Below are 27234 nucleotides of genomic sequence, written 5' to 3'. Positions count from 1 at the left end.
ATTGGATAGAAAATTTTTTAACTATTTTGAATAGTTAGCTGAGCTTCATGTACTAACTTATAACTAAGATCAATTGCAATGCATGCATGACTGCATTGAAATCATTTTCTTTTAAAGTGACTCGAGACGATATTTGTTGTGGATTGGCACTATATAGACAAACTGAATTAAATTAAATTTTATACATTTTGCAAAACAACCCTTAGTGAATTTACAAATTGTGGTCAGCTTGAATTGGGCTGATACTTTTCCCAAGGTTATCAGTCTAGATTTTTCCTGTAGATCAAAAGATTTGAGCTCCATGAAGCAAAGGACTGAACGCTTACAGCAAGCAAAAGTTCTCAAATTTGAATTTAACTTTGCTTCAACCAACCAAACACATAACCTAGCTGTGCATCTGACTGATTTTGAAGAAACTCATTTGCTTCCATCAGAGAAATGCATCACCCTGTGTGCTATAATTTGTAAAGATGGGTCAGTTGGATGGTCTGCAGAGAATGTATTTGATTTATTCAGCAATAAGTAAATCTACAATATAGTTCTTTCAGCAGAAGATGGAAGAGTTACGCACAAATAAGTAATACCAGATTGTTGCTCAGTGTTTTGTTTTACTAAAACACTTTACTGTAATACAAAACTTTCTCAAACTCCTCATCTGTTGAGAGACAACACACGTTTTCCAAAAAAGAACAAACAAACCTCTAAGAGAGAGATTATTGTTTGGACAATCATCCGGTTGCTAATGGTGAGTGGGGTTGTGTTTATAAAATGATGTCAAAATACCTCAGGCACTCACGGTTTATTTTAGTGCAGAACCTTTATTTAGTTTCTTAATGGAGTATTCTTCTGATTTGTTATTCTCTCCCTTTTCCGCTGAGAGTCACAGGAGGTCAACCTTTAAAGGCGAGGGAAAAGGAGGGCATGTGGTTGTCAAGACAACAGTCAGCCCCAGCCCTCAAAAAAAGTAGAGCTACGGGTAAAAAAAAAACAGTTACTGAAGGAAAGGAGGAGGAACAAGTGAAGTAATGAAGCTTAGCTGCACATCTCTAAATTTAGTGCTTCCTTAATACAGCTGTCAGTGCGGTGCAAACACACGTTTTTGTTAGTTGGTCAAAATAATTATGCATAACTCCTGTAACGGAAAATCACTGCGATTTGGATCACATATTTGCTCACTGCCTTCGTTCTTCGGGAATTTGTTTCAATGCGGTGCTTCACTTTCAGAGCCCTTCTCACTTCCTGACGGCCTAAAATCTGTCAGTCTGGGCAATTTTCTGGTTTCTAGTCATGCGTTTATATTCCCTTTTTTCTCCCCTCCAGAGATCTGTCTGCTGACCCGAGGCAGAAGGACAGCCAGTGTTCGAGCTGACACCTACTGCCGCCTGTACTCTCTCTCGGTGGACAATTTCAATGAAGTGCTGGAAGAGTATCCCATGATGAGGAGGGCCTTTGAGACGGTTGCCATCGACCGACTGGACCGGATAGGTAAGGCCATCATGTTGTTGGACGAACAGAAGCAGTGGAAGACTTTAGCGTTCATTTTTATCAGCAGTAATTGGTCGTTCAGTGTAGAAGTGTCAGTTCAGTATGGTTATGTACCTCATATTGACAATCCTAAAATGTATGTAGTGAAAAAACAACTCTACAATAATCTAATGGGGAAAATAAAAGTGGGTAGAAGATTTTCTGTCTCTTTATTTGTCAAGAAATCCTTTAATTTGGAACTAATTTTAAAATGATACCAGGCCTATTTGGTGAGTTTACATTAATATTTAGATCTGAGTCCATAACACCAGCCATTTTTTTGGTAGTTGTTAGATGCATTAAGTCTAGTTGTGTCTGAATGTGTCTACTCGAACAAACTTTTGGTCAATTATCTTTTTTTTTTACACAAATATAGAAAGAGCAAGTAAGCTGATCCCATAAGATTCATTCATAAAATGCAGTGATGGGGGGGGGAGGTATTTTTTTTATTTATGAGATGTCTGTTTCAAAAACACTGGTCTGTCTGACAACTGTGACAGCATTGCGGGAAGTGACACTTAGACATTCTTTGTTTATGTTGTCATGTCTCAATGCTTTCAGTGAATATTTCCCTCCAAAGTTAAAACACACACACACACATGCACACTCACACACTCTGTTGTTATCTTTCTTCACAATGTGAACAACTCCTTCTGGAGGTCAGCTGTGTTGCTGTTTGTCGCATGACCACATTTGACATGTGTACCAAAAGCTCCGCTGCCGCCACCTGTCAGGTGTTGCCATAGCAACCACATTTTGTGCACGAGTACCCCTTCGGTTTGACAGCTCACTTATTTGGGGGAAAACCTGCGCGTCTGTTTCAAGGCATAACCAGCAGCCACACAGTTCCTCTAGGCTCCACACGTGCATTTTGCGAGTCAATCGGTAGTCACACGTGCTTTTCTTTTTTTTGTTTCATCAACAGTACCTTTAAATAAAGATAAATTAAGTGTTTGTGGAAAGGGGCGAATGTCTGATATATTGCTGATGCAATAGGTGTCCTTCTATTTTAATGGTTACCAGACGTCTACCAGAAACACTCACTCATAAGCTGCAGGCTTGAGCCGAAGAAGCTATTTTACAGCGGCAGAATACTTGACAGGAAAGTGCTGTTGTGAAAGCAGTGATTCAAAGGGCGCGTTATACTGTAGGTTTCCATTAAATTCTAGAAATGAGGCAGCTTTGTCGAACCAACTCATTCAAAAGAGCCATAATCTTAGTTTTAATCAATTGTGGCATGAAAGAGTGCTTTATTTATAGAGCACTTTTATCAGTCACAAAGCATCTAGTTGTATTTCATCACTCCTCAGCAGAGGCCCTTTGCAGGCAAAGGACTGCATTTTCTTTTTAATTTTAATTTTCTCGGGTGTATGAAAAGAAATACTATCACAATAGCCCAGAGAAAAGCTACTTTTCATCACACCTTTGCACATCAACCTTGCATTTCAAAGGCATATGGTGATACACAACATTAACTAGTAACACTTCAGCATAACCTCTTCATCTTTTACTATATCTTACATAATTTCACCTCCAGCACCTCTAGCACCTATACATTTACATGGCTGTATGGTGTAAGATTAAAAATGTATTAGTCTGACAGCAGGATTCGCACTGTAGCCAATTTTCTATGGGTGACAGTACACTATGTATGGATTCTTTTAGTTTTCCCTCCATATTTTACAAGAGTCTGTAGCACTAAGGTTACATTTCATCACCTTCTTAAAATAATGGCCTAAGTAATTTTTTGCTAAAAGCAATTTTCTTGCCTAAGTTATCTTGAGGCAATGAAAAGGGGGTGGTTTGTTTTGCCAAAATGACTTTTAGCAAAAAATTACATAGCCCATTATTTGAGGAAGATGACCATTTGTGAGCCATGAATATTAAGTTTTCAGTCCATGCAATATGCCAGGTCGAAGAATTAAGATCTATCTTGCAACTATCTTGCAGTGTTGCTTCTCACAAAAACCATATGGACCAGAGCAGAATAAGACGTATTCACCTTGATGTTGAAATGACATCTAACCTTTCTATTCAGTTTTCTAGCACGTTTTCTGCAAAGAGATCCAAGCTGACGGCCACCGACACAACACATCATATGTGCTGCTGAAGCTCAACAACAAAACTCAATTCAAGTCTACCTGATGTTTGCTCTCATAGTATCTAAAATATGACAAATTTTAAATCATTGGGATGCAGCTAAGAAGGCTAACATGTCAAAATGTACAAATCCCGCCTTTGTCCCAGCCATTCATCCCTCTCCCCTTCTTCCCACATTTTACAAGAAAGAAACGGATGAGGGAAAGATGGGGATGGGAATTGTTAGATGGATTAGCGTGGTGTCTGCAGTTATGCAAGCCCTGTTCTGTCCTGTTGTGGTGAAGAAAGAGCTAAGCCAAAAGGTGAAGCTCTCAATTCTCCGGCCAACCTACATCTCCACCTTCATTTATGGTCACAAGTTCTGAGTAGTGACGCTAAGAGTGAGGCCGTGGATACAAGCGGCCGAAATGAGCTTCCTCTACATGGTATCCAGGCTCTCTTTTAAAGACAGGGTGGGGAGCTTGGATATTCGAGAGCGACTCAGAGTAGAGACACCAAGAAGAGCCAGTAGAGGCGGCTTGGGTATCTGGTCAGGATGCATCCTGGACACCCCGCTGGTTTGAGGGGCTCCTGCCACCTCCCCCCAGGAGGACATCCACAGGAAGACCTAGGGTACTCTGGAGGGACTATGTTTCTCAGCTGACCTGGGAAGGTCTTGGGATTTTCCCGGAGGAGCTGCCCCAAATTACTGGGGACAGTGAAGACTGGACTTCTCTGCTTAGGCTGCTGCTCCTCGGACCCAATCCTGGATTAAGTGAAACGTAATAGATGGATGGATGGAAAATCTAGATTTTCATCTGAACCTTATTCTCCTTCTTAAACAGCCAGCATGTTTAGTTTGGGTGCTTCGTCTCACCATTAGCGACCTTTCCTCAGTTCTCAAAGTATCGTTCTCACAAAGCACCTGGCCTCCTTGGCCTCGTCTCCAACACACTTTGTACTTGCTAATTGATAGGAAACTCAGACACATTCATCTCTAACGCCCATCTCAGTAAATTGGTAGTGTCTTGGCTAGTTCCTATTATCCTTTTATCTTAATCGCCACAGCTGCGGCTTGACCCTATCAGACCCTCTGCTCGAACTCACACCTGCTTTCACGAATTTAATTGGTACAGCTTTGTAAACTGCTCCGCAAGGAACTTACTCCACAGTCACCTCCTTTCATTTTGATCTTTAAATTATCCAAAACCAAACTTACATTTGACATTTGTTGAGGCCCCAGCTGGGTCGTTGAAGGTTCACGACCGACTCTTGCGGGTTTAGAGGAAGCCTAAATCAGTGGTTCCCAAATGTGCCGTTCTGCTTCTGTTCCACAGATGACAGTAGAAAATACTGGTTACCCCCGCTCTTTGTTGACTCTATAATTAGTAAGTAGATGGTACAATTTCCATATAAGAAAACATGAACAGCCTAAGTATTGGTTACTTTTATCTATTATGGGATAATTTTAATTAAAAATATAATCTACAGACAAGTTAACATTTACCAATAACTATTTTTTTTAATGTAATTTAATGTAATTTCTGAAGAGGTTTTCTAGATCCCATACTCATTAATTTGTGACCCCAAACTTTGCGTGCCTAGGTTGTTTCCAGATAAAAGACTTCTTGCTGTCTTTTATTTTGAGTTTTCTCCACCTCCTCTGTGAATACTTCATGCGTTGTTTATTCATTACTGCTTCAGAGGACATTTTTAACATCCCCCTGTTGGCAATGCTACTGTACCTATCTGTTACAGAGCATCGCATGTCTTGAATTTTATAGTGATGCTATAAATATCTGCTACTGTTAGGCCATCTACTATAACAGTCGCCGAAGGTTGACTTCAGGAATGAAATCTGCTGTCCAACTGCCTCAAAATTACCATCAATACCTTCACATCCTGGGCCTATAAAAATACTTTTGGAATGACAACTGCTGGATTGCTCTTTGTATCATGGACTTTACTTTGGCGTTGCACCTTCATGACACTCCTGCAATGTATTTCCATGCTACAATGATGTAGGTTAATGTTCTCTTCTGTTGCAACACAGAATAAACTTCAACTACACATAAATATTCTGTGTTCATGTCTTGCAGGCAAGAAGAACTCAATCCTGATGCACAAAGTTCAGCACGATCTCAACTCCGGTGTTTTCAACAACCATGAGAATGAGATGATTCAGGAGATAGTCAAATATGATCGGGAGATGGTTCAGCAAGTGGATGTGCCACTGCCAAGGGCGATGTCCATGACCCCTCCGCTCCCCGGCGGGATCTTTGCTCCTCCTGGCTCCTCCGCTCAGCCTAGAGACTCGGCAATCGCCACCCTGCAGCAAGCCGTGGCGATGAATTTTTGTAACCCCATGCAAGGAAACTCAGTAGGAGCAGGGCCCTTGCAGTCTCCTAGGATGGTGAGGAGATTCCAGGTGATGCCGAGTGTATCCAGCCCGGTCTCTGCTTCTCCGCTCCAGTCGCAACTCCTTGCCTCCGGTGCCTTTGCTCCAGTCTTGGCCAGCCCCACCGTTCAGAGTCCACTGGCTGCTGGAGGACGATCATTCCAGTATGGATCCAGTGCGCTGACCGGTCCGATATCAGGCTCCCAGCTATCTCTAGTTCAGCAGCATATCGCCAGTCCTGTACACCGGCCCAGCATGCATAAGAGCACCCATTCTTTGCACCTGGGCAGCCTGAGCCAAGATGTCAGGGCCCTGTCAGCATCTCAGCCCTCACTGCCTCATGAGGGGGTGCAACCAGCTGTCCCCAGTCCACCCCAGTCAATACAAGTTTCTTCCACTTCTATCGGACCCCCTCAGACGCCAATGGGCCCCGCAAGCATTCGGAGTGCAGTACCTCAAAGGGTGGTACTACCCCACCAAATGTCAGTGGGGGCCTTCCCCGTAGCATCTTTGCCTGGTTCTGCACATGGGTTTGCAGCAGGGGTGGCAATGGGTAGCGTGGGAACAGGTCAGGGGGACACGCTACCGCCTAAAAAGGACTCAATAACGAGCCTTCCAGAGACAGACCACATGAAGGTGAGATCTAGGCTATCCTCAAACTTGTGATCTTAATCATACTATACTAGGAGGAGTGACTGAACAAGGAACACGATCACAGGAACACGTTCCTCTTCTTTTTCCAAGTTTGACTATCTGAATGTATGAATGTTGAGCGAGCTGGTAGCATCCAAAATATATGAATCTAATGACGTTTGATTCTACAACACAGAGATGTTTCTACTCACAGGTGTAGTTGCACAGATAAGTAAAACTAAAGTAGCATATTTCACAGCATAGCTAACAATATATTCTTCAGTGTCCTCCCATTCTCCTCTTACGATATAAACCTGAGGTCAGATGGTTTAAAACTGTTATTCAGGGAACTGCTTTAGACATCAGACATTGGAACTTAATTTGTGATTATTTACTGTAACTTCGTAATGTGCCAGAGCTCCTTTTAAACTGTTAGACTTTTTTGCTTCATTGTCCCTTTCAAGATATCTTTATCGACTTTTTGGGAAGCACAAATAATAACAACAACAAAAAAGAGACAATTTTTTGACTACCTTACGACAACGGTAAAAGCCATACTTCAGATAAAATATTATGATTGGACTGCTGACAGTATTAAGAAAATTATAATTTTACCGGCATTTCGACTAGCAGTGAAAATGTAATGCACAAAAAACCCCAAGATTCTTAAAAGGATAGTTTGGTTTTCAGTAGACAGCAATCAGAGCAAATTCAGATTGAAGAAGTAACCATACACAGAAAGAACTGATCCTTTGGCTTCATTCACACCAGACTGAGACTGGCTTATGGCCTCCAGACCCTACATGACTGTTAGAAGGTTGCTGAGTCAGGTAAAATCTCCATTTCAGTAGGCAGTGATAATCCTGCTGTGCCTTTAGTACTCATCAAATATGATTTTTTTTTACATTGTTTTCTTGCAAACTTACAGCCACAGGTGTCACATCTTCTCTGAGTTTCTTATCAGTCTATAAAATTAGTACATACATATTTGACACCATCGGTTTCAGTCTTACTATGGTTTTCTGAATCCTTTGTATCCCGAGTAATAATGCTAACTGGGTCCAACACTGTACAGACTGGCAAGTCTCTGGTGTGAGCTTAGTCTGGAGTGAAGGGAACCTTACCGAGACAGAAAGTAAATCATAGATTTTGTTAATTGATAGGATGTTATCACAAGGTATAATCGTTATGATAAGGTAAAGACTACTCTTAAACTCTTCACGTAACCCCACTATGAAAGAACCAAACTATTCAGTTAAGATCATGAGGGATGTTATAATCCATACTGAAACTACAGTGGTGGGATAAATGTGTGTGTTTTTTTTTTTTTTTTTTCAAAAATAATTGATTTGTGCTCTAGTTATCCCCATGTTTGTTCACTTTAGAGTTCATAAATCTAAAGAGGTTGAGTTTTCAACCCTACATCACTATGCACCTTTCTGTTTTGTTTTTGAAGAAACATTTACTGGGTCAACAACACCCTTTCAACCACATGGAAGTCCTACTAGCAGCCAAAAATGTTACAGTAAATTATGCAAAGTTCGACAATTTGCTCATCAATATTGTTTTTTTTTTAAAATAATCAAATATATATATATAAATCTGTAACTTACTAGCCATGGCCAGAAAAAGGTTATCGACAACAAAGAAACATGCTTATATCTGTTGGATGTATCCAAAAAGTTTAATATACAAAGTTTGCTTCGGTCCTCTGCACTGACTAATCGGACTCAAATGCATCCCAGGAAGCAGTTCGTATTGCCCAGACTTGAACTGTGATTCACTGCCAGTTACAAACTAGAAACTTATTACAAGTTTAATCGTAAACCAGGACCCCTATCATTGCAATGTAAATTCATTCTTTTCTAATACTGAGTTTTCACTTGCCTTTAGTGGCCGTTTAGGCGATGCATCTCTATGCCAAAGTCAATTCTCACAAATAATGAATCTCCTGTTACCGCCACAATTTAGATAAACAGCCAAGGACAGCGCTGATCCCTCGCAGGACGTATATTGCAGTGTGCCTCTGTCATTGATGCCTCAGCAAGAAATCATCGAATGCCACTGATTTGTGTCCAAAAGCGTTAGGAAGAAGACCCTTTTCTCCTGGACCTGACATGCTATTCACCTCAGCTCACGATTGGCTGAATCATTACAGGGTAATGAGAGTGGAAAATGGAATCCCTCAGGCCTGTTTGGGTCCGTTATTATCATCCTTCAGCTGGATTTTATTATACTGTGCCAATAATGAGTTCCTCTCCTATGATCATTTTGCATTTGCATCCTGTTTAGTCTGCGTTCTTGCACAGTCATCCACCTTGGGAGTTTCAAATTGGACAAAAAAAGTTGACGGTTTTAAAGTATTTTTATATAGTTTTTTTTTTTTTTAAGATCTATTGTGTTGTTTTTGTCTTGTGATTAAATTATGCCCACAGGAACTCATTTGGGTACTCCAAGGTAATTAATACAGGCTTGTTATGAGAATTGTGCTTATTTTACACTGTGTCCAGGATGCATGGTCCTGGGATAGAAGACGCAGTTAGTGACCAAATTAGTTTTGGACCCAAGAGCAATGGTGCAGGGAAAAAGAAACTAAAACATGACTTACCATATAACAATAACAGTTCATGTATACATTCACTGAGCACCTTTTTGGGCACATCTGTTCAGTTGCTTGCTCACACAAATAAGTTAGGAAAAGACTTGGCAGCATTTCAGTGCTGTTAGGAATCTAGTTGACTTTCAACACGACTTGAGTTCAAACCAATAACCTGCAAAGGGGAGGGAAGATGGTTTAAATAACTTTGGATTTACCATAGATTTTGGTGCCAGATGGGACAGAAACTGATGATCTACAGGGACTTTCACTCACAACTATCTTTGGGATTTCCAGTGAATAGTCTAGTTGTGTAGAAGGAATTCAACTTTTAAGGTTGCAACTGGTGCGTATGTTTTCTTGGCACATTTTGGACAATTTAGTGCTAATTGAGCATTGTTAAACACAACAATCCCCCTGAGCAGGACCACCTCTTTCCCTTATGGCCACAGTGTAGCCATCTTCCAGAAGGAACTGTACCGTGTCATAAAGCTCAATCTCAAACTAATTTCTTAGACTCTCTTCACAGTGGTGAACTCATTTGAGATATGGTGGATTGTCGAAATTTTAACTAAGGATGTCCAGCCAACAAATCTGCAGCAACTTTTGATCTGTCATTCCTAGAACTAGCCTGGTGTGCCTAATAAAGTGGGCAGTGAATGTAAATTCAGAGAACCATCACAAAGCTCCAGATATTGTATGAATTTTTTATTTTTTGGGCCAATAAAAAAACAGTAATTTTCATGAAACCCATCAGTTTAGAATTAAACCAAAGCTACAGATGATGCAGCTTTTGTTACACAAAACTCGCCCAACGCAGGTCAGATATCAGACCACTAAACGAATCCAGTCGATTCCTATGAATGTGACATTTGTGACTACAAGCAATAATGGTCTAATAGCAGACTGAGTGGCAACCTTATGCAGATGATACTCAATTATACTCTTGATTTGTCTGTGGAGATGTAACATTTTAAACCTTACACTGGTTTTTGAAACTTTACTGAAAACTTTGTGTTCGATGTTTCTTTTTGTAAGCAGATAATTCAGTTGAAACCACCATCCTTACTATGAATAACTTGACTGACATGGTTATTTCTATGTGTAAACATAGCTTGCATCATGTAAACGAGACTATTTATTTATGTAACCTGGTTCACTATTATTGTAGACCTATTAAAAAAAGGACATGTTGAAATAATTATTGTTTTTCTCTGACAGAAAGCATATTATGATCTGGACTGAACTGACCAATCTTAAGAATTAAAGCAAAAGAAAACGAGTTGACATGACAAAAGATGTATAACTTTGTTTTCTATACTTGTTTGCAGTACCACCAGGAGTTTCTGTAAAAGTTGTTCATCTGTCTGGTTTCCAGGTCGGTTTAGAAACTTGGCACACTGGCTCTCGGATTTTCCTCCAAAATTTTGGAAAAGTTTTGTTCAGTTTCCTTTTTCCTCTTTTTGCGACTTTGCAAACATATTTAGTGTTATATAAATGTTACAGAAACTCACTGACCCACAAGGCGTCAGTGAAGATAGCATCTGTGTCATGCACATTTTCACACATGGCTGCAGTAGCGTTTTGACATCTGCATTTGCAAAACTGTGGACTTTGTTGCATGATTCTGATTATTTCTTTAAAAAAAAACCTCATAAATTCCAATTTTTGCCTTTAAAATATTAATATAAACTTTTCCATCTATTTTGATTTTTTATGATCATCAGTGAACACTGAATTCCTCATATTGACCAATAACATAAATACATAATTATTCAAAATCAAACTTTATGTACCTAAATCTCTGTGACATCCCTGCTTTCTTTATGCATTTTGCAGAGCAGAGTTGTAACTCTCCTCAAATGAAATTGCAATACCTCTCAGCAAAATATCGATTCACCTATTATAAATCCAATAATAAAACTAATCAATATTGCATTGCTACAAACAAAAGCCTTGGTGAAATAAGTCAATAGCAGGGAATATTTTTGACTTTAACCCCAGCTTTTCTTTTTTCCATATGTTTTTTTTTAATTCTGTCAATCACAGAAATGTAAACAAATGAGTTGCATTTGAATATTTTACTTTCCTCTTCAGTTATTACTTTTTGGCTATCATGTATTAAATAAAAGCACTGAAGCTTAATTTGGCTTACTAACGGAAGCAAAATTTCCAGTGAGAGCGCTGCATGGTGAATGCCTTTTGCTTTTTGACAGTCATGATGTTATTGCTTCACTTCCACAACCAGAATTTAATATCTGCTTCTTCAATCTATTAAACCAGCACTTCTTCGTGTTGGAATAACATCTGTCACGGTGAAATACCGCCTTTATTACATTTTAAGTTTCAAATGCCATACAAAAAATAATGTAATGTTTGTCCATCCATTTAGGCCATTTTACGTCATCTGTCTTGGCCCCATCCTGCTACTTGGAAATATCAATAATTTACGAGGAACCTATTCTGCCTTCCTGACAGTGATGGTTGTATCGACTACACTTTCTTCTGCCTCTCTGGTTACACATTAGTCTTAACATGCAACTATGCGTGAATCTGTGTTGAGGCAGAGGTTCAGCAGAGTCATCTCAAAAACGATGAAATGCACGGGGACGTTAAAGGGATATTCAATATTTTGGTGGGTGGTATGCAGTTCAGAGCGTTTTAGGAGTAGACAACTTCTCTCTGAATCTTCTTCTTGTGGTAACACAGGTTTTGATAAGATGCAAAAGTCAGCTGCTTGTTGGGCCAAGACAAAGACAAAATTCACAGTCACATTGTCTTAAGATTTCACTGCTTGGTCAGTGATCTGTAACAAAACAAAACAAAAAAAAAACTTTTCACTTGAATAATGCAGTGAATAAGTTTAACAGGTGCAGCTGTTTGTAACTTATCAGAATCAGCTTTACACAACACAAACAAGGCCTCGCTTTTGATTTGTTTAGTTGACAAAGTCGATCATGTGAGAAGGGTAACCTGGTGTCGGTTGAAGTCATTGAAGCGTCGCTCTACCAGCTGTGCGTTGGATGGTTGTTAATCAAGGCATCACTACCTGTCAGTCAGAATAAAGGTCAGAGCAGCTCACACTGATGTACACAAACGCACACCTGCCAACACTGCATCACCTGTCTCTGTTTCCCCACTGCGCTGGCTCCTGCTTCCTCTCCCCTGCCGTCGGAGAGCTCTGGCCCAGTTCTCCCCCCTCCAGGTCTGTCTGCACACTCCGCCCCCCCCCCCCCCCCACTCACACACTCCCACACTCCCACACACACACACACACACACACACACACACACACCCATCCATGCAAGTGCTGCTGAGTGCAGGGCTCTCTCGACACCACGGGGCAGCAGATAGGCCGGGAGAGCCCAGGAGCCTGGCAGGAGAATCAAAGTCCCCTCGGTGAGAGTGAGTGGTGCGGCTATCGCAGAGTGGCTTCCAGCTCTGACATGTCTGGCAGATAGCAGCTAACACTTGCATAGTGTGTTCACTTTCTGATGGTGCTGCTGCTGGAAAAAAAAAAAAGAGCTTCCCGAAAGCCCCACACATAACGCTGCTTTCTGCTGCGAGACAATACCGCTCTGCAGTGGAGGCAGGCGAGCGCTGAGTGAGTGACACAAGATGCCTTCGCAAAGGGTGATGGTAAAAAAAAAAAAAAAAGTATTTGGGCTCTTAAGGGTGAGTTATTGCCGCGCTTTTGAAAGTTTGTGTTGAGCGCGCGTGAGCCAGCAAGAGACGTGTCGTTTTTCATAGTTGACGCGAACTTTGGTGCCGTGTTCTCTGAAAACGAGCCTCCACATAGGGATAATATTTAGTTCGAGTGAAAGGTGGGGCGCACAATCTTGGCTGAATTATAAAGATTCAGATTCGCACAATTAGTGCGCGACAGTGACAGTGCGCGAGGCCGACGCGTTTGGCGCGCGCCCCATCGCACCTGCCTCTATGCGTTAACAGTTGGGTGAATATGAAATACTGTTTTCAAAGGATCACTTTATATATTGAGGGGAAAGCCTGTACCAACAAACCAGGCCCATTGTGGAAGAAATATATATAAATATTTGCACCTGAATCTAAACTGCATGTGCTACACTTAGCATCAGTAAATGCCACTGAGCATTGAGCATTAATTTGAAATAACTACGAATGACTTTTAGATCACAGTTAAGCAATTTTGACCCCATTTTTTTTGCAGAATTGTTTTAAATTAATCACGTTGAAGGGCGTGCCACATGATCTAAGCCACTTCAAAATCCTCATTTTGATTTTTTGCGTTATTCAGAGGTGGACTTGCTGGTGTGGTTTTGAGCACAGTATCGCTGCAAAACCCAAGTGTTCTTGAGAATAAGGTTATGAACTGATTGCAAGCGAGTCACCGTCGGGATTTTCTCGCAAAGAGGAAAATTCGTCAATCCATCGGGTCGTTTTGGTCCAGTAAAGCACGCCAGATCATCACATCATCTTTTCTGACAGTCGGCATGTTGGTGTGTTTGACACCAAATGTGACCAGGATCACACCTTCCAAAAGGGTTCGCTTTTGTCTCGTCTGTCCACAGAATATTTTACTTAAAGTCTTGAGAGTCAAAGACTTTTTTTCGGGGGTTGAGGTGTAAGATGGGACTTTGAGTTCTTTTCAGCCAGCGGTGATTTTTGCCTTGGAACTCACCCATGGATGCCCAGTGTCTTTCTAATTATTGAATCACGAACATAACTGGAGTGAGGCCTGCATTGTCTTACATGTCCGTCCTGGATTGAATATTTCTTGGAGATATTTTGAGAGATTGGAAAGGTGCAGCACTTCTCCATGTTTTCTCTATTTGTTGAAAACAATTGTCACTGTGGTTCCCTGTATCCTCAAAGCTTTAGAAATGGCTTTGTTGCCATTTTCAGACTTCTAGATGCCAATGACTTTGTTTCTCATCTGTTCTTTTCTATGATCAAGGTGGTGTGTTGCTCTTAAGAACATTTTTACCTGCTTCATGTCAGAAAAGTTCTTTTTGATGAAAAAAAAAAAACTAAGTAAAGGTATTTTTCCTTTACTTTGTTTTTCTAAGTTGTAACTTAGTTATTTCACTCGTCCAATATTTATATTTGCGGTCATGTTTGGTTGGATATTATTGCAGCATGCTTTGAGTGTGAGACAGGGAAACACCATCATCAGGTCCGACGCAGACACTCACACTCCTGACCAATTTAGAGTTCTCCACTTGACTCACATCCAGCTTCATGCCAGCAGAAAGTCGAGCATAGTAACATCAAACAGACACAAAACAGCCTGGCAACTTTCTTCCTATAGGAATGTGTGTCCAAGACGGGCAACAGGTAGAAAAAAATAAATAAAAAAAGTCATCCACTATTTTAAAGAGTGTAAGAGCACCAGAAAGAAGTTGTCGCTTTGTGTCTGAGTCAAACAATGGTATAAAATAACCATTCAATTAAAATAGCTGCCGATTTTTCTTTTTAAAGTACAAAAAAATAATCTGGTATCTTGGAGGTAAATCTCCTTAACTGGAGATATTTTAAATTATCTAAAGACTGACCAAAGTTTTGGCCAGAAAGTCCAGCATTTATAGGCATGTCAGAAAAAAAAGGCACATTTATTCTTAATTGGATTGTTATGTGTACTGATAATAGATAAAACATGTCTAAGTGTGGAATTAATTTGTCACCCAATAAGAGTATTCAAATTAAAGGGTAGAATTTAAATTTCCAGAATAAAATTGCCACTACAATAAAGCAAAGGTAAAATATGCATTGAACAAGTTATTCAAAGCCCTAAACTTTAAATCAGTTAATATAATTAAAAAAGTAAAGCTCACATTTCAGTCATAAAAATTGACATGCATATTTTTTAAATACTCTTATTCGAATAAAGATCATTAGGCTGCGTTCTCCTGAAGTCTCATGGCCCGTCAAGCTGAACCGTAGCTGCACTTCGCTCCAGAGTTTCCCCTCAGCCGAGCCGCTGCAGCCTCAACCAAACACCACCGACTCCCAGCAAAAGCCAGATGTGCTGCTTTCACACCTGACCTCTTCTTTCACACCATCCTGCTCCTGCTTCAGCTATTTAAAGTACTGCAGCAGGTTTTTCAGCTGATTGACAGTCGCCAGTTAACTTTCCGTCACGTGTGAGCTACATTAAGACCCCAGCGTCCCTGCATCCATCCAGGAGTGCAGTTAGAGCGTTGAGGTCATGCCACGGTATGAAATGTGATGCACGTTGTGGTCCTGAAAGCACATCGCGGGAGAGAGGTCAGACCTTGAAAGTTAGCTGAGAAAAGAGGCGTGCAGAGCAGAAGACCTTGGTTTATTATGGCATCAAAATAATTTATTTGTTCATTAAGGCAAAAAAGAAGGGAAGTAAACTGAGGATACAAAAGCACTGACTCTCCTTTTAAGATATATCGAGGTAACTGCAGTCTTTTTTGTGAGGTTATTGTTCATTTAATTAACGTTATCTAAACTTTTCAGATTAATACTGTGACACGACGTGTAAATCAGTGCAGTACGTTGTAACAGTATTCCCCCATCTTGAACTTCCCCCCACTTTGTCACGCTACAACGTAATTGTAATTATCTGTTACCATGTTTGCCTAAAGTGATGGTGATTGTTTTCTGCCACACAGCATTTTGCAACTCGTCGCAGTTGATTTCACCAAAATGAAAGGCACGCTTTTTTAGATTTTTATTTATAAATAATTTGGAACCTATATCACAGGAAGTCCTAATAAAAATTGAAGCTTGTGGTCATAAGGTGACAAAACATTTAAAAAAAAAAAAAAAAAAAAAGTTTAGAGGTTATTCATGTCTGCATGCTTGCAGTTAACAACTGTCACCCCGTTTTTGCCAACTCAGCGACTTTCTTGGTATACTTAGCAACATTTTTTTTTAAAGATTTAGCGATTGGCCAGAGAACGGCAATCGGCGCCACCTTAAGTTCCAGTCTTATTTATTCCAGAGGAACCAAAAATAGTACGGTGCTTGAAGTTACTAAACCCTATCAAACACCAGCATCAGGCAAAAGAAAAGGCAGCTCAGGGCATATATCACTGTTAACTCAATCCAGCAGGTGAGGCGACAGATTATTTGGACCAGAATAAAAAAAAAAACAAAAAAAAAACAACTGATCAAAGTCAAATCCCATGTGCATCATGAAATATGAAGAGCCTCTCTGCAAGCACGCTGCCATGCAAATTTGACAAAAAAAAAAAAAAGCCCTCCACAGTGTAATCAACACACTCCAAGATCATTTCCATTTCATTACATTGTCACAGGAGCCGGCTTTCTTTGGCGGCGCGGCCGCCTTCTCCTTTGAACGCCAGCAGCACCTTTTGTCTGAGAGTGCTGTAACGTTTGCAGTAATAATTAGATAAGCACTCTAGCTATTTTTACATCCAGATATGGTTCTGGCCCAGAGAAATAACATCTGAGTTGATTAGTGATGCCTTGAAAGCCTTTGTGGCGCATCACAAAAAAGGGGAGGCCTTCATCTCTCACAGCGATATTTAAATATATTACTAAATATCTCTCATTCATCCTGCTAAAAGGACAGAACAAACATCAGCCTTCTTTTGAGTCGAATAAATGACAGGAGATTTTAGAAAACACATTTATTTAAAAAAGCTCAGTTCTCCAGGGTAAGAACCAAGATCAGTTTAACCTTAGAAAAAGAAAAAAAACAAATCTTTTTTGTTTCCTGCTTTTTAGAGCTCACTGGTGGTCTTTACGGCATCTCACACACATACAAACTCTTAGACCGCTAATCAGCTCCCATTACAGTCAGTAAGAAAGTTTTCTTGTCAGTGTGATTGAGCAACAGAAGTGTTTCTGACTTGCGGACGAAAAGACGCAGCTCACAGTCGATTCAAGTTTGGCAAATAAGCACAAATACGTACCTAAATACACATCTGACAAACGAGGTATTTTTCTTTCGCCACCGATGCCGATTCCCTCATTTTTTTCTCCTTGATGCGCGTCCCGCCCAGCTTCTCCAGCAGTCGGAAAGCCAGTTAATCACGGTGTGTGTGTGTGTGTGTGAGTGTGAGAGAGAGAGAGAGAGAGCGAGAGAGCGAGAGAGCGCGCGCGCCTCCGGTAGCAGTTTGTGGGCCAGGAAGGCAGGCAGGGCGCGGCTAGATCAATGTCCTCATGTCTGCGAGAGAGACACAGCCTGTTGAGACTCCCGGGCCAGCAGCAGCCTCCCTGCTGCACTCTGTCAATTCCACTCATCTCTTTAAGCCCGCTTCGCCCTCGCGGGCCTCTCAGCTGAAGAAGTAAGTGGACTCTTTCACCCGCTGCAGATCAAAATCACCTGGAGAGACAAGAGGCCACGTCAGAGCAGGTTCGAGTCGGCGGGCAGATGTTGCAGACCCGAAATTATGTACGCGGTGCCACATTCCTCCTGCTAACAAATAATCGGTATGAATAACGTCACGTTTTGCTGTGACCTTGTCCTGCGACTCACTCGGACGTGGAAAGTGTCTAAACGTGAAGGAATGCACCGGTACTTTGTGTCTACAGAACCAATCAGAAATTGGGATCTTGGCTACTTTCAAAAACAAAATATGTTCCAACTTTCTTGTTGAACCAGTAAAACATACCAAAGGTCACAAAGTATTGTTCCATCAAAGGGATTCCCACTGAGCTAGCTGAAGATAATCACCTTGAAGGAAGACTCTCAGATCACAGGCCTGATAATTCTTGATTTAATTATAATTGAACACACACCCTGCCCGTTCCGCTGCCAGGGTCAAGACTAAGGAATGGACTGTGCAAAAGAATCCAAAGTCAGAGAAAAAACTTGATCAAGTTCACTTTAAAAACCTGCCAAGCAACATATATAAAACTAACAGCTGGCTTAAAGCACTTTGCAAACAATGCATTTATGATGTTGTTAAATATTGCAATTATACTAACCCGTATTTCTGCACTGTTTCTGTTCCATCATCACAGTGTTTGTGAACTTTAGCCAATAAAATGTACATGAATTGCGGGAATCAAAGGCGGTTAGAGTCAGCCAGTAGAGTTTGAAATACAATTGGCAATTAAATACTGAATCCCTGTATTTAATTGCCAATTAAATACAATACGCACTCCCTGTGTATTTTGCAGGGAGTCTTTAGTAATCATATTAAATAATATGACCAACTATCAATCCGTTATTTACACAACACAACATGACTGACATCGATTAGAGAAACAAAAACATCTGTCAAAAAAGTTGCGTTTTTTTGTTGTTTTTTTTGTCACATGTGAAACAATTTTAATTAAAACATTAGTTTCAGGTCTTAGTGAAAAGCTGAACTTTTCCTCTGAACTCTGATAAAGAATCTAAATGCTAATTTTAGCTCCACATGAACTCCTGTCCTGCTCTGTGTGCTTTGCCTGGTTTGCTCTCTGACAGCTGCGTTCACCACCGGGAGCTGCAGCGTGAATTATTGAGGAACCAACATTAAAAAGTGAAGACTGAAATGACTGAACAGAACGGTGACACGGGTGCTTTAAAGTACAAACTCGCCTATGACCTGTGTGCGTTGCCGCAGCCACGCTACGTCGTATTGATATTCTATAAACCAGAAAACTGCTTCGGTTTGGTAACGCGAAGCTGCATAATTTACCTTCCCAACAGGGAAATCCAAACGACGGCTGACTGCACAAAGTGTTTTTGTAATTACTTTCGATCTTATGTTGCGCCACCGTCGAGGACTCGCCGTCACCGTATAACGGCCGGCGATTAAATCAAACAACGCTGTTGTGTTTAGATTGAGAGGAGAAAGTGTAGCCAATTATGGAAAACATATTAGGTCATTAGCCTTCTGCTAATAGCATTCACAAAAAAAAAAAAAAAAAAAAAAAACATTTTATTTTTTCATTTCATCATGTCACTACAACAAACTTTAATGTGTTGTATTAGTTAATCGGGAGGTAAACCGATAAAAAGCAACGATTAAGCAAAAGACAAAGGGACCTCGATTCTATAAATGTTTTCAAAATAAAAATCTGATAAGTGTTATGGTGGTGGCAGCATGATGCTGTGGTGACGCATTCTTCAGCAGAGACAAGTTAGGTTGGTTAGATAGTTGGGGGGGGGAAATACAAGCGATTCAGGTGGATCGCATAAAATCCAAATAAAATTCACATTAGTTTGAGGTTGCAATGTGGAAAAAACATGAAGAAGTTGAAAGGATTTAAATAGCTTCACTCCACCCACCAATCTGATCCTCTAGATTCCTCACAGAAACCAAGTTGCTCCCTCGTTCTAACAAATTCAGATCCCTAAATACGATAATAAATTTCAATCTGAATTCATTGACTCTGTTGTGGAAAAGTCATACACACACACACAAACACGTGTGTGCGCGATGAGGTAAACACCTGACCCGTCTCAGCAACATAAGCTGATTATGCAAGAGAGGGACACAATTAACAATAATCGATTTATACAATCCCGCTGTCAGTGCCAAGCAAACTGAAGGTACAGATGGAGACAGAGAGACGGGGGTTGTGTAACAGGAAAAGCCTGAATCCACCTCAATGACAGGAAGGTGCTGCCCTAGACAAAACCCAATGGCATCAAAGGAGAAAGATAAAAAAAAAAAACAGAAGTGTCTGCCATCAAACCAAATTTGGCTGTATTTGCTATAAAAAGGAAAAAAGAAAAACGAGAAGAAAAAAACCGTTTGGAGAAATCGCCCCGGATTGAATTGCGGTTCAACTCACAAACATCTTCAGAGGATAAATATGCAGCCATTTTTTTTTTTTTACCATATAAGTGAGAGAAAAAAAAGAGTAAAAGATAGGATCCCGTTTGTTTCGGATCCCCCTTTAACCGGCTCCTTTGAGGAGCCAGTTGTTTCTCCGACACTGACCTGTCTGGGGCACTTTGGCCAGCAGCAACATCAACCTCCTGTACTCCTGGTACTTCTTGTTCTTGGCTTCACTCCTGTCAGGAAAGGAGAGGATGAAGAAGAAGATGAAAAAAAAAATGAGACCTGAGAACAAACAGACAAATGCGTTTGTGTATTAAAAGGAAGTTTGAGACCCGTTTCGGATGTTATCAGTGCTGCTGTTTGATGAGTGAGAAACTCAGGTCCGGGTGAAACATTTACAGCTGCCAGCAAAATACAAGCCGTATGCATTTTCTATTAAAAACAAAACTTTATTTTTCTAAAGTTAAACTGCTTACAGACTGCTACAACCTTTAAGCGTACAAGTGCATGTCCGTAATTTGCACTACCATCAAAAAGCAGATTTATTTAAATAGCTCCATTCAAAAAGTGAAACATAGTAAATTTACGGAAAAACTCAGCTCACACCTTTCCATTCACCAACAAATCTCTTAAATGGGCTTTGCTTCAAGGCTGGCTATAACCTCCCTTATCGATTTTTCTTTTTTTTTTTTTATGCAACAGTTTTTCTTCCACTCAACTATCCATTAATAAGCCAGCTTCTACAGGAATGACATTTCATGGCTCGTGCTCCTTATGGAGGTTGTCAGTCTGTTATAGTAGGCGATAAAAGAAAATTTCTGTATTAAAACATTTTCTAAGGTCAAAAATCAGAAATTGGGTTTTTTATTAATTGTAAATCTTAAACATCAAAATGAAGCCTAAATAAATATGCCAGTTCCACTTTTAAAACCGAATCAGAAGAAAAAAAGATTTTTTTTTGATTATATTGAGATCTCCAAAACACTTTAATGTAATTTTAAAAAGAGTGCTGGAAGGATTTTGTCTACTGCTAAAGATGTACCTAATGTAAGAAAAAAAACAAAAACTGATGAATTCATCTGGTATCTGAAAAACATCAATTTTATGTTGGAAAAAAAAAAAATACAGAAGCTTTGTGTCCTTTTCCTCTGGTGTCTTTCAAAATCTGTCTGTGAAGTTTGGAAACAGCGGCACTGACAGAGTTTAAGGTGAGATTTGTTGTTGCTGATGTGGAGAAGGGCCCAATTACCCCAAAGAGAGAAAACACAGACAGTCGATGACTGTAACCCGGCCTGAGGCCAGTGAGGCTGGCACAAAGAGTGGAAATCGTTTGGGCTCCAATGTCACAGACGACTGGAGGAGAAAGAAAAAAAAAACTCGCTCTCGCCGCCTTTACATGTTCTGTTTTGTTTGTGCGCATTTGCGGTTTAGTGACAGCCATTCGTGAAAGAATAAAATGATCGATGGCATTGATGGTCTCTTGTGTGGGAACAATCCAAAAAAAAAGGAGGAAAAGAAATGAAAACCTGTAAATATATTTTGGTTTTCTTTGCCTGAATGTTATTTCTTTGTACCAATCCGTGGCCACATTGATCCTCAGGAGACTCGCATCTCCTAAGCTTATAAATCAAATGTGTTCCTGTGCAAACTTACTGGATTGTGGAGCAGTATCTGAGCTGCAGGAAGCTGGACAACTCTTGCAGAATCGGCTGGCTGTGCAGGGCGACAAACTGCTCCCGGCAGATCTGACAGGAAGGAGAGGAGAGGAGAGGAGGGGGGAGAAGTTAGTCTCATCTAAGGACTTCATCAGAAAGAAACACAGACCAGCTGAGCAGATAACAGGTGAGCAGAGGTGAGACAGAGCAGAGTGGAAGTGACAACAGGAAAAGTACTGCTCTGTCAACAAAAATAGCAGACTTTTACTCTATGCTGTCTCCACCGTCTATTCCTTAAACACTTTCCCAGAGGTAAATTTCAAAAGTTTGAAATCTCGAGAGAAACAGAAACAGTGAGGACATAGAGGGATGCGTGTGAAAACACAGACAGTCTATGATTATCGCCTGTTATAGCAGCTTATATCTGTTATGTGGTTATGTGATTGGATGCAACCTTTAGGCAATGCGAACAGGAAATGACGTCTGGAAATGCAATTAGTTTTCCTGTTTCAAAGCTTCAAATAGGACGCCAACTTCAGTGTACTGTTGGACGTTGAAGTTAGATTTAAAAAACAAACATGATAAAATGCATCTAAAGGGACACTTGACAATCTGTGCAGCAGAGAGGAGGAGGTATAAACATTCCCATTACTGTGGATGTCTATAGTTCACCCCCAAACGACCCGCCAACACGCAATTCCAATTTAATCCCTGTTTATAACCAAACTACCCCCAAAGAAAAACAGACATTTGAGAAACTCTCAGTGTACCTGAATGATTCATAAGTCAGAATCTCTGCACTGAGGTCAGATTAATAAGCAAACAGCAATATGAGGGCAAGAAAAGCATTTACGTCATTCCTCGAAGAATAAAAACACAGCGTGAGCCGTCTCCTGACCATGCAAAGCCGCCCGCCACCCAATTAAAATCCACAGCTGTGCCCACATCTCCGGAGCCATCAGGGGGGTCTCAGGGAAAAAAATAAATAAATAAAATATTCTATGCATTACTCGCATGATTTATGCAGCAAAAGTCAATTTCCTCATGAATTCTGAATTTTCTCCCCCCCCCGATTGGTCGATCTATCATGCGGTAAATCCCGCTCTCGATTACATCCTGGGCAGGCGGCGCACAGCCCCAAAGTGAGTAAAAGAGGACAGAGAACAGACTGGTTATCATTTAAACAATTGCTTTAGATGATGAAGATATTTGGTGCCCGTCTGCTCTCCGGCTGTGTTCAATTACCTGTGTAACGAGGAAGGCATACCGCCCTCCAATCAAAAGACGGAGAACAAACGAGAGGAACCCGCTTCATCGCCTTTAAACTCCTCAGAGATCAGGCGAAGACAGAAAACCGCGACTCTGCTCTGGAGGCGTCGCTACGGAAAATTGGGGCTTTGGGATAATTTGATCCGTTTTATTCCGCACCGTGTCTCAGTCCGGATCTACTTTCGACACGCAGAGACGGCCAGGTGTTTATTCAGCTCGACAGGCTCGGTTTGCTCCCTGCAGCCTGAAAACGTATGAGCCGGCGACGGCTGGAAGTTTGTATCAGTGGCATCACTTAGCTGAAGTGTCTACGGTAGCAAAAAGGGCCGGTCGCGAATGTGGCACAAATTGATTCCATCGCCTGCATCCTCAGTGTCTTGGTGCTTTAAACAAAAAATAAATAAATAAGCTCACATCTTTCCTCTAACATCAAAGACAACGCTCTGAGTGTTGAATCACTTTTCACCATCTTCAGCTTCAATAAATCCCTCCCCTCCACCCCCCCAAACAAATGCACAGATGAAACATCAACACTGACGAATCCAGATCGGACAGGAGGGGAAGAGCTGTGAGCGGATGATAAGGTTGTGGAAACAGGAGGTGACTGTAACGTAATACCTTGTTCATGGTGTCCACGGTGAGGGCGTGGGTCCAGAAACAGTCGTGAACCGAGACGAATGTCAGGCCGGCACTGAGGAGAAGACGAGAGCAGAGGCGGCGAGGCGTTAGGAAAACGTCTAAAAACCAGCCAGGCATTTTTTTTGTTTTTTAAGGAAAGCCGTAAATGTCAAAAACCAGGCCAACATTTGTTTTACAGTTGCGACCAGAAAACATCTCATCTCTCACAAATCTCTCACGTTAACAAGGCCCGTTTTATGTGCAGCCGCTGCTCTGACGTCATGTTTAATGTTTGCGCAAAAGTGAAAAGCTGCACATGTGAAAGTGAGTTTTGTGAGTAAATGCCAGGATTAGATATTTGTTGTTTAGTTTTTTTCATGTAATGTTTTGAGCAGTAATACCTGTGGCAGTGGAGAGAAGTCAGCATCATGTGCGTGGAGTCCAAAGAGTGGATGAAGTTGGGCGGGAATGCATTCTTCTGTTTTACTGTGTCGGGCCTCCTGAAAAGCCACAGACAACCAAGAGAACTTGATGAAAAACTATTCTGCAGTTCAAACCCGACGTCCAAGGATATCTGAGCTTCATATTCATAAACATATGTCAGCAATTCTCTTTTTGTTGTTTTTTTGTTTTACGAGGTCATACAAGGACAGCGCTCAGTCTTACCCCATGACATTTTACAAGGCTGAGAGCATTTCTCATTCTCGGTTTCAGTCTACTTTGACAAACTCCACATGCCTACTTTTAATAAGTTTATATTTTCCAAGCAGAACCAAAGCAAAATCCCTTGTTTGTGCGCACAAAGTTGGCAAATGAAGCCGATTCTGGTGTTTACAATTATGACGACAGGACAAAAAAAGGCTTCTTTTTCAGGAATCACTCCTAAACAACGGCTCGGCATGTTTTGTAAGGGTGTGATGTTATTGTTTCCGTGGTGACCACACTATTTGCTACACTTGTAATGGTCACATGAGCTTTTTTCGACCTGCTCACGCTGGGCGGTGGAAACATAAATGTACGTCCTTGTCCACACTAGCAGCCAGTGGGTGGAAATGATGATGTTCTATTCACAGCCCAGGCAAACAAAAAGACATAGACTGATGACAGAAATGGGGAGTAAAGCATAAAGATGAAAAATGATTCGGTTGCAGTTATTTTATTGGGGATTTTGGTATAAATAATTGGGATTTTGTAAAAAAAAAAAAAAAAAGACCTTTTCTTATCACAGGACTTTTAAAAATAAATGGAATCAAATGAACGGCTGAGCGTTTTCAATGTGAAACTATATGATTGTATTGCAAGATGGATATCGTATGGATTTTTACACATCTTTAACAAGGGGCACAAACTTTTTCTTTTCCATATTTGTATTTCATCCACAGTTACAAAGACGTTAGAAATTAAAAGGTGGATTTAAGAGTGCCTTGGGTTTGGTGCTACGTTAAAAGTCAGGACTCAATGCTGTCACCAATTATATCTCCCCATCTTTTGTTGCCAACTTGGCATTTCGATTAGCTTCCTCAGTCAAAGAGCTAAAACCCTTCTCTTCAAATCTAGCTCCCCAGCAATGGAGAACACATTTTCCTCCAAAATGTGTTCGTAATCCAAACCAACACCATGTGCTACATCCCCTCGTGTCTCAGCACATACTGATCCAGTCTTTGTCTCCCCTTGACATTTTCTGACGGAGCCCTACTCGCTTCAGCGTGCAGCGTGTGGTGCTTGCTTCAGGTCAGACCGAATGTCTCTCTGGTTCCTGCGTTTGTTTTGTTTGAGTGTGCGTCGACCTTTGGAGACGTCTCTCGCTGTTTTTATGGTCAAGACGCCTTCACGGACAAATATTTACTGATATTTGCTGCAAAATGTACCCTCTGTTATTTTGGAAAAACTTCACTGAAAAGTTTTTAAATCCTGACCTCCAAGAGATGAGTTCAGATTCTCCTGCAAATCTGAACTCATCTACTTCAATTGAGTAGATTATAGAAATAGAGCTTATGTGTGCTCACATTGTTTTATTTTTTAAAAAAAAAAAAAAAAAAGTAATATTGCTGCTTCTGGTGATGAAACCGGCAGCAAAAACGGCAACGTGTCAATCTTTTCCTTCCTGTATTCCCATTACCCGAGCCTGAGCCATTCAAATCCTCTGGGCTGCCACAGACCAGAACATTCCTCTAATGGAAATGCAAAGAGAGCAGAGAGAGCCAAAACCCAAAGCTGAAACACAAACACACAGGCAGGAACACACCACGGCTGTCTGTCACTCTCGTTTTTCGTCTGAGCAGGGTTTTTTTCTGGCCTGGAAATGTTAGCCTTCTGTCAGAGTGCTTTTAGTCCTGCTGTTCAGGGATCGAGTTGTGCGAAAAAACAAGATACCTGGATATTCATTTATGAGCACGCTCTGCTGCGAAAACATGAGAAGCTTTGTTTTTCCTTGGATCCTCGGTTTGAGACACACACAGTGCAGAGACACAAAGACACAAGTGTAATCATGGACGGTAAAGAGATTCTCACTGCTCCATGGCCTCATCAGTGTCAGCGCAGAATAGCACAAATATGTAAAACAAAAATGCATCAAATGAGAAGCTAATTTTAAAATAATGTAAAACTTCATATTACTACTTACAAATATGTGATGCCAAATTTTACAGCATTTTAGCCGCCTAAGCTAAATTGTGATCAAAGTCCTCAGTTGGGCTTATGAATAAAACAACATAATAGAGGTTTAAACTTTAGACTTAAAGCCACGAATGATTCTCAAATCAAGCTTTTATCAAGGTTTCAATCTTTATCTATTTGCAAGCTGTTCTCTTGCAATCGTGCTGCATTTACTGCACCAAAGACCCACCAACAGAAATACCTAATAACAGTTTGCTTTGCTGTTAACTGTAAATAAACAACACAATGCATTTACTTCAGGCAAAATGTACCGCATGTTGCTCCGTCAGCACTTAATCTAATGTTCTGCACACAGCAAGGACAAATGTGTGATATTATATTACGTTGTTCTCATCTTTTCCCTTTTAAAAAGTATGCAGTTTTCCTATTGTTACTGAATGTACCGTCAGCAAAACTCATTACAAGAAGAAAACCAATGAAAGGAGTCTTTGAAGCAAATAATTTATGAGGCTAATATTTTCCAGAGAAATTACAACAGCAACACGCTGCGTTCATGGAAAAGTCTCCTACATGAATAAAAGATTACTTCTACCATCTATTATAGTAACTGCCAACGAGTTGAACTAGCAGATTAATAACTTTTAATTTTGCTGATAAAACACTCCTTATGACACAGACGATTTTCCATTTCAAAATTTTTCGTTTTTGCTAACTTAATTTTCTTGATATTTCCATCAATTTGTGGGACATCATGGGAATTTATGTAGAGACATTCCACAAGTTGTAACTTTTATTTTTATTTTCCCCCACAAATCATGAATCAGCCCTGAAGGTTGCTCCTGATTCAGTGTTTGTGCTGCTATTTTGAAATCTTGACAAGCTAAAATTGGCTAAAATCTGGAACATCTCGATGATACTTTCATTTCACTAAATGGTCACAAAAATGAAATTTCAAAGCATTGTTTGGCATTTGAAGGAAACCCAATTCAAGAGCTATGCTTGCCAGAAAGTACAAGGAGAAACTGCAGCTGCACAAAAACAAATATAACTAAAATTTAAAACTCATATATATATATATATATATATATATATATATATATATATATATATATATATATATATATATATATATATATATATATATAT

General features: G+C 40.4%; 2 protein-coding genes across 2 annotated transcripts in view; one reads left to right on the top strand and one right to left on the bottom strand.

The window, feature by feature from the left end:
• hcn2b (hyperpolarization activated cyclic nucleotide-gated potassium channel 2b) overlaps window positions 1–10522 on the top strand; it is a 43512-nt gene extending 32990 nt beyond the window's left edge. The window contains exons 7-8 of the mRNA XM_015018711.1: window positions 1321–1485; window positions 5703–10522. Coding sequence (XP_014874197.1) covers window positions 1321–1485; window positions 5703–6667 — 1130 coding nt within the window. The 3' untranslated portion in view covers window positions 6668–10522. The remainder of the gene's footprint in view (window positions 1–1320; window positions 1486–5702) is intronic.
• A 6297-nt stretch (window positions 10523–16819) lies between these two features.
• Window positions 16820–27234, bottom strand: part of LOC106937280 (RNA polymerase mitochondrial) — a gene marked incomplete at its 5' end in the record, with an annotated part of 35914 nt that continues 25499 nt past the window's right edge. The window contains 5 exons of the mRNA XM_015018706.1: window positions 16820–17532; window positions 20090–20163; window positions 21584–21675; window positions 23473–23545; window positions 23874–23972. Coding sequence (XP_014874192.1) covers window positions 17483–17532; window positions 20090–20163; window positions 21584–21675; window positions 23473–23545; window positions 23874–23972 — 388 coding nt within the window. The remainder of the gene's footprint in view (window positions 17533–20089; window positions 20164–21583; window positions 21676–23472; window positions 23546–23873; window positions 23973–27234) is intronic.

This window comes from Poecilia latipinna, unplaced genomic scaffold (genome assembly GCF_001443285.1).
Source record: "Poecilia latipinna isolate Pla-1442-1.1 unplaced genomic scaffold, P_latipinna-1.0 Scaffold2309, whole genome shotgun sequence".
NCBI lineage: Eukaryota > Metazoa > Chordata > Actinopteri > Cyprinodontiformes > Poeciliidae > Poecilia > Poecilia latipinna.
This window is presented reverse-complemented; position numbering and strand designations above follow the sequence as displayed.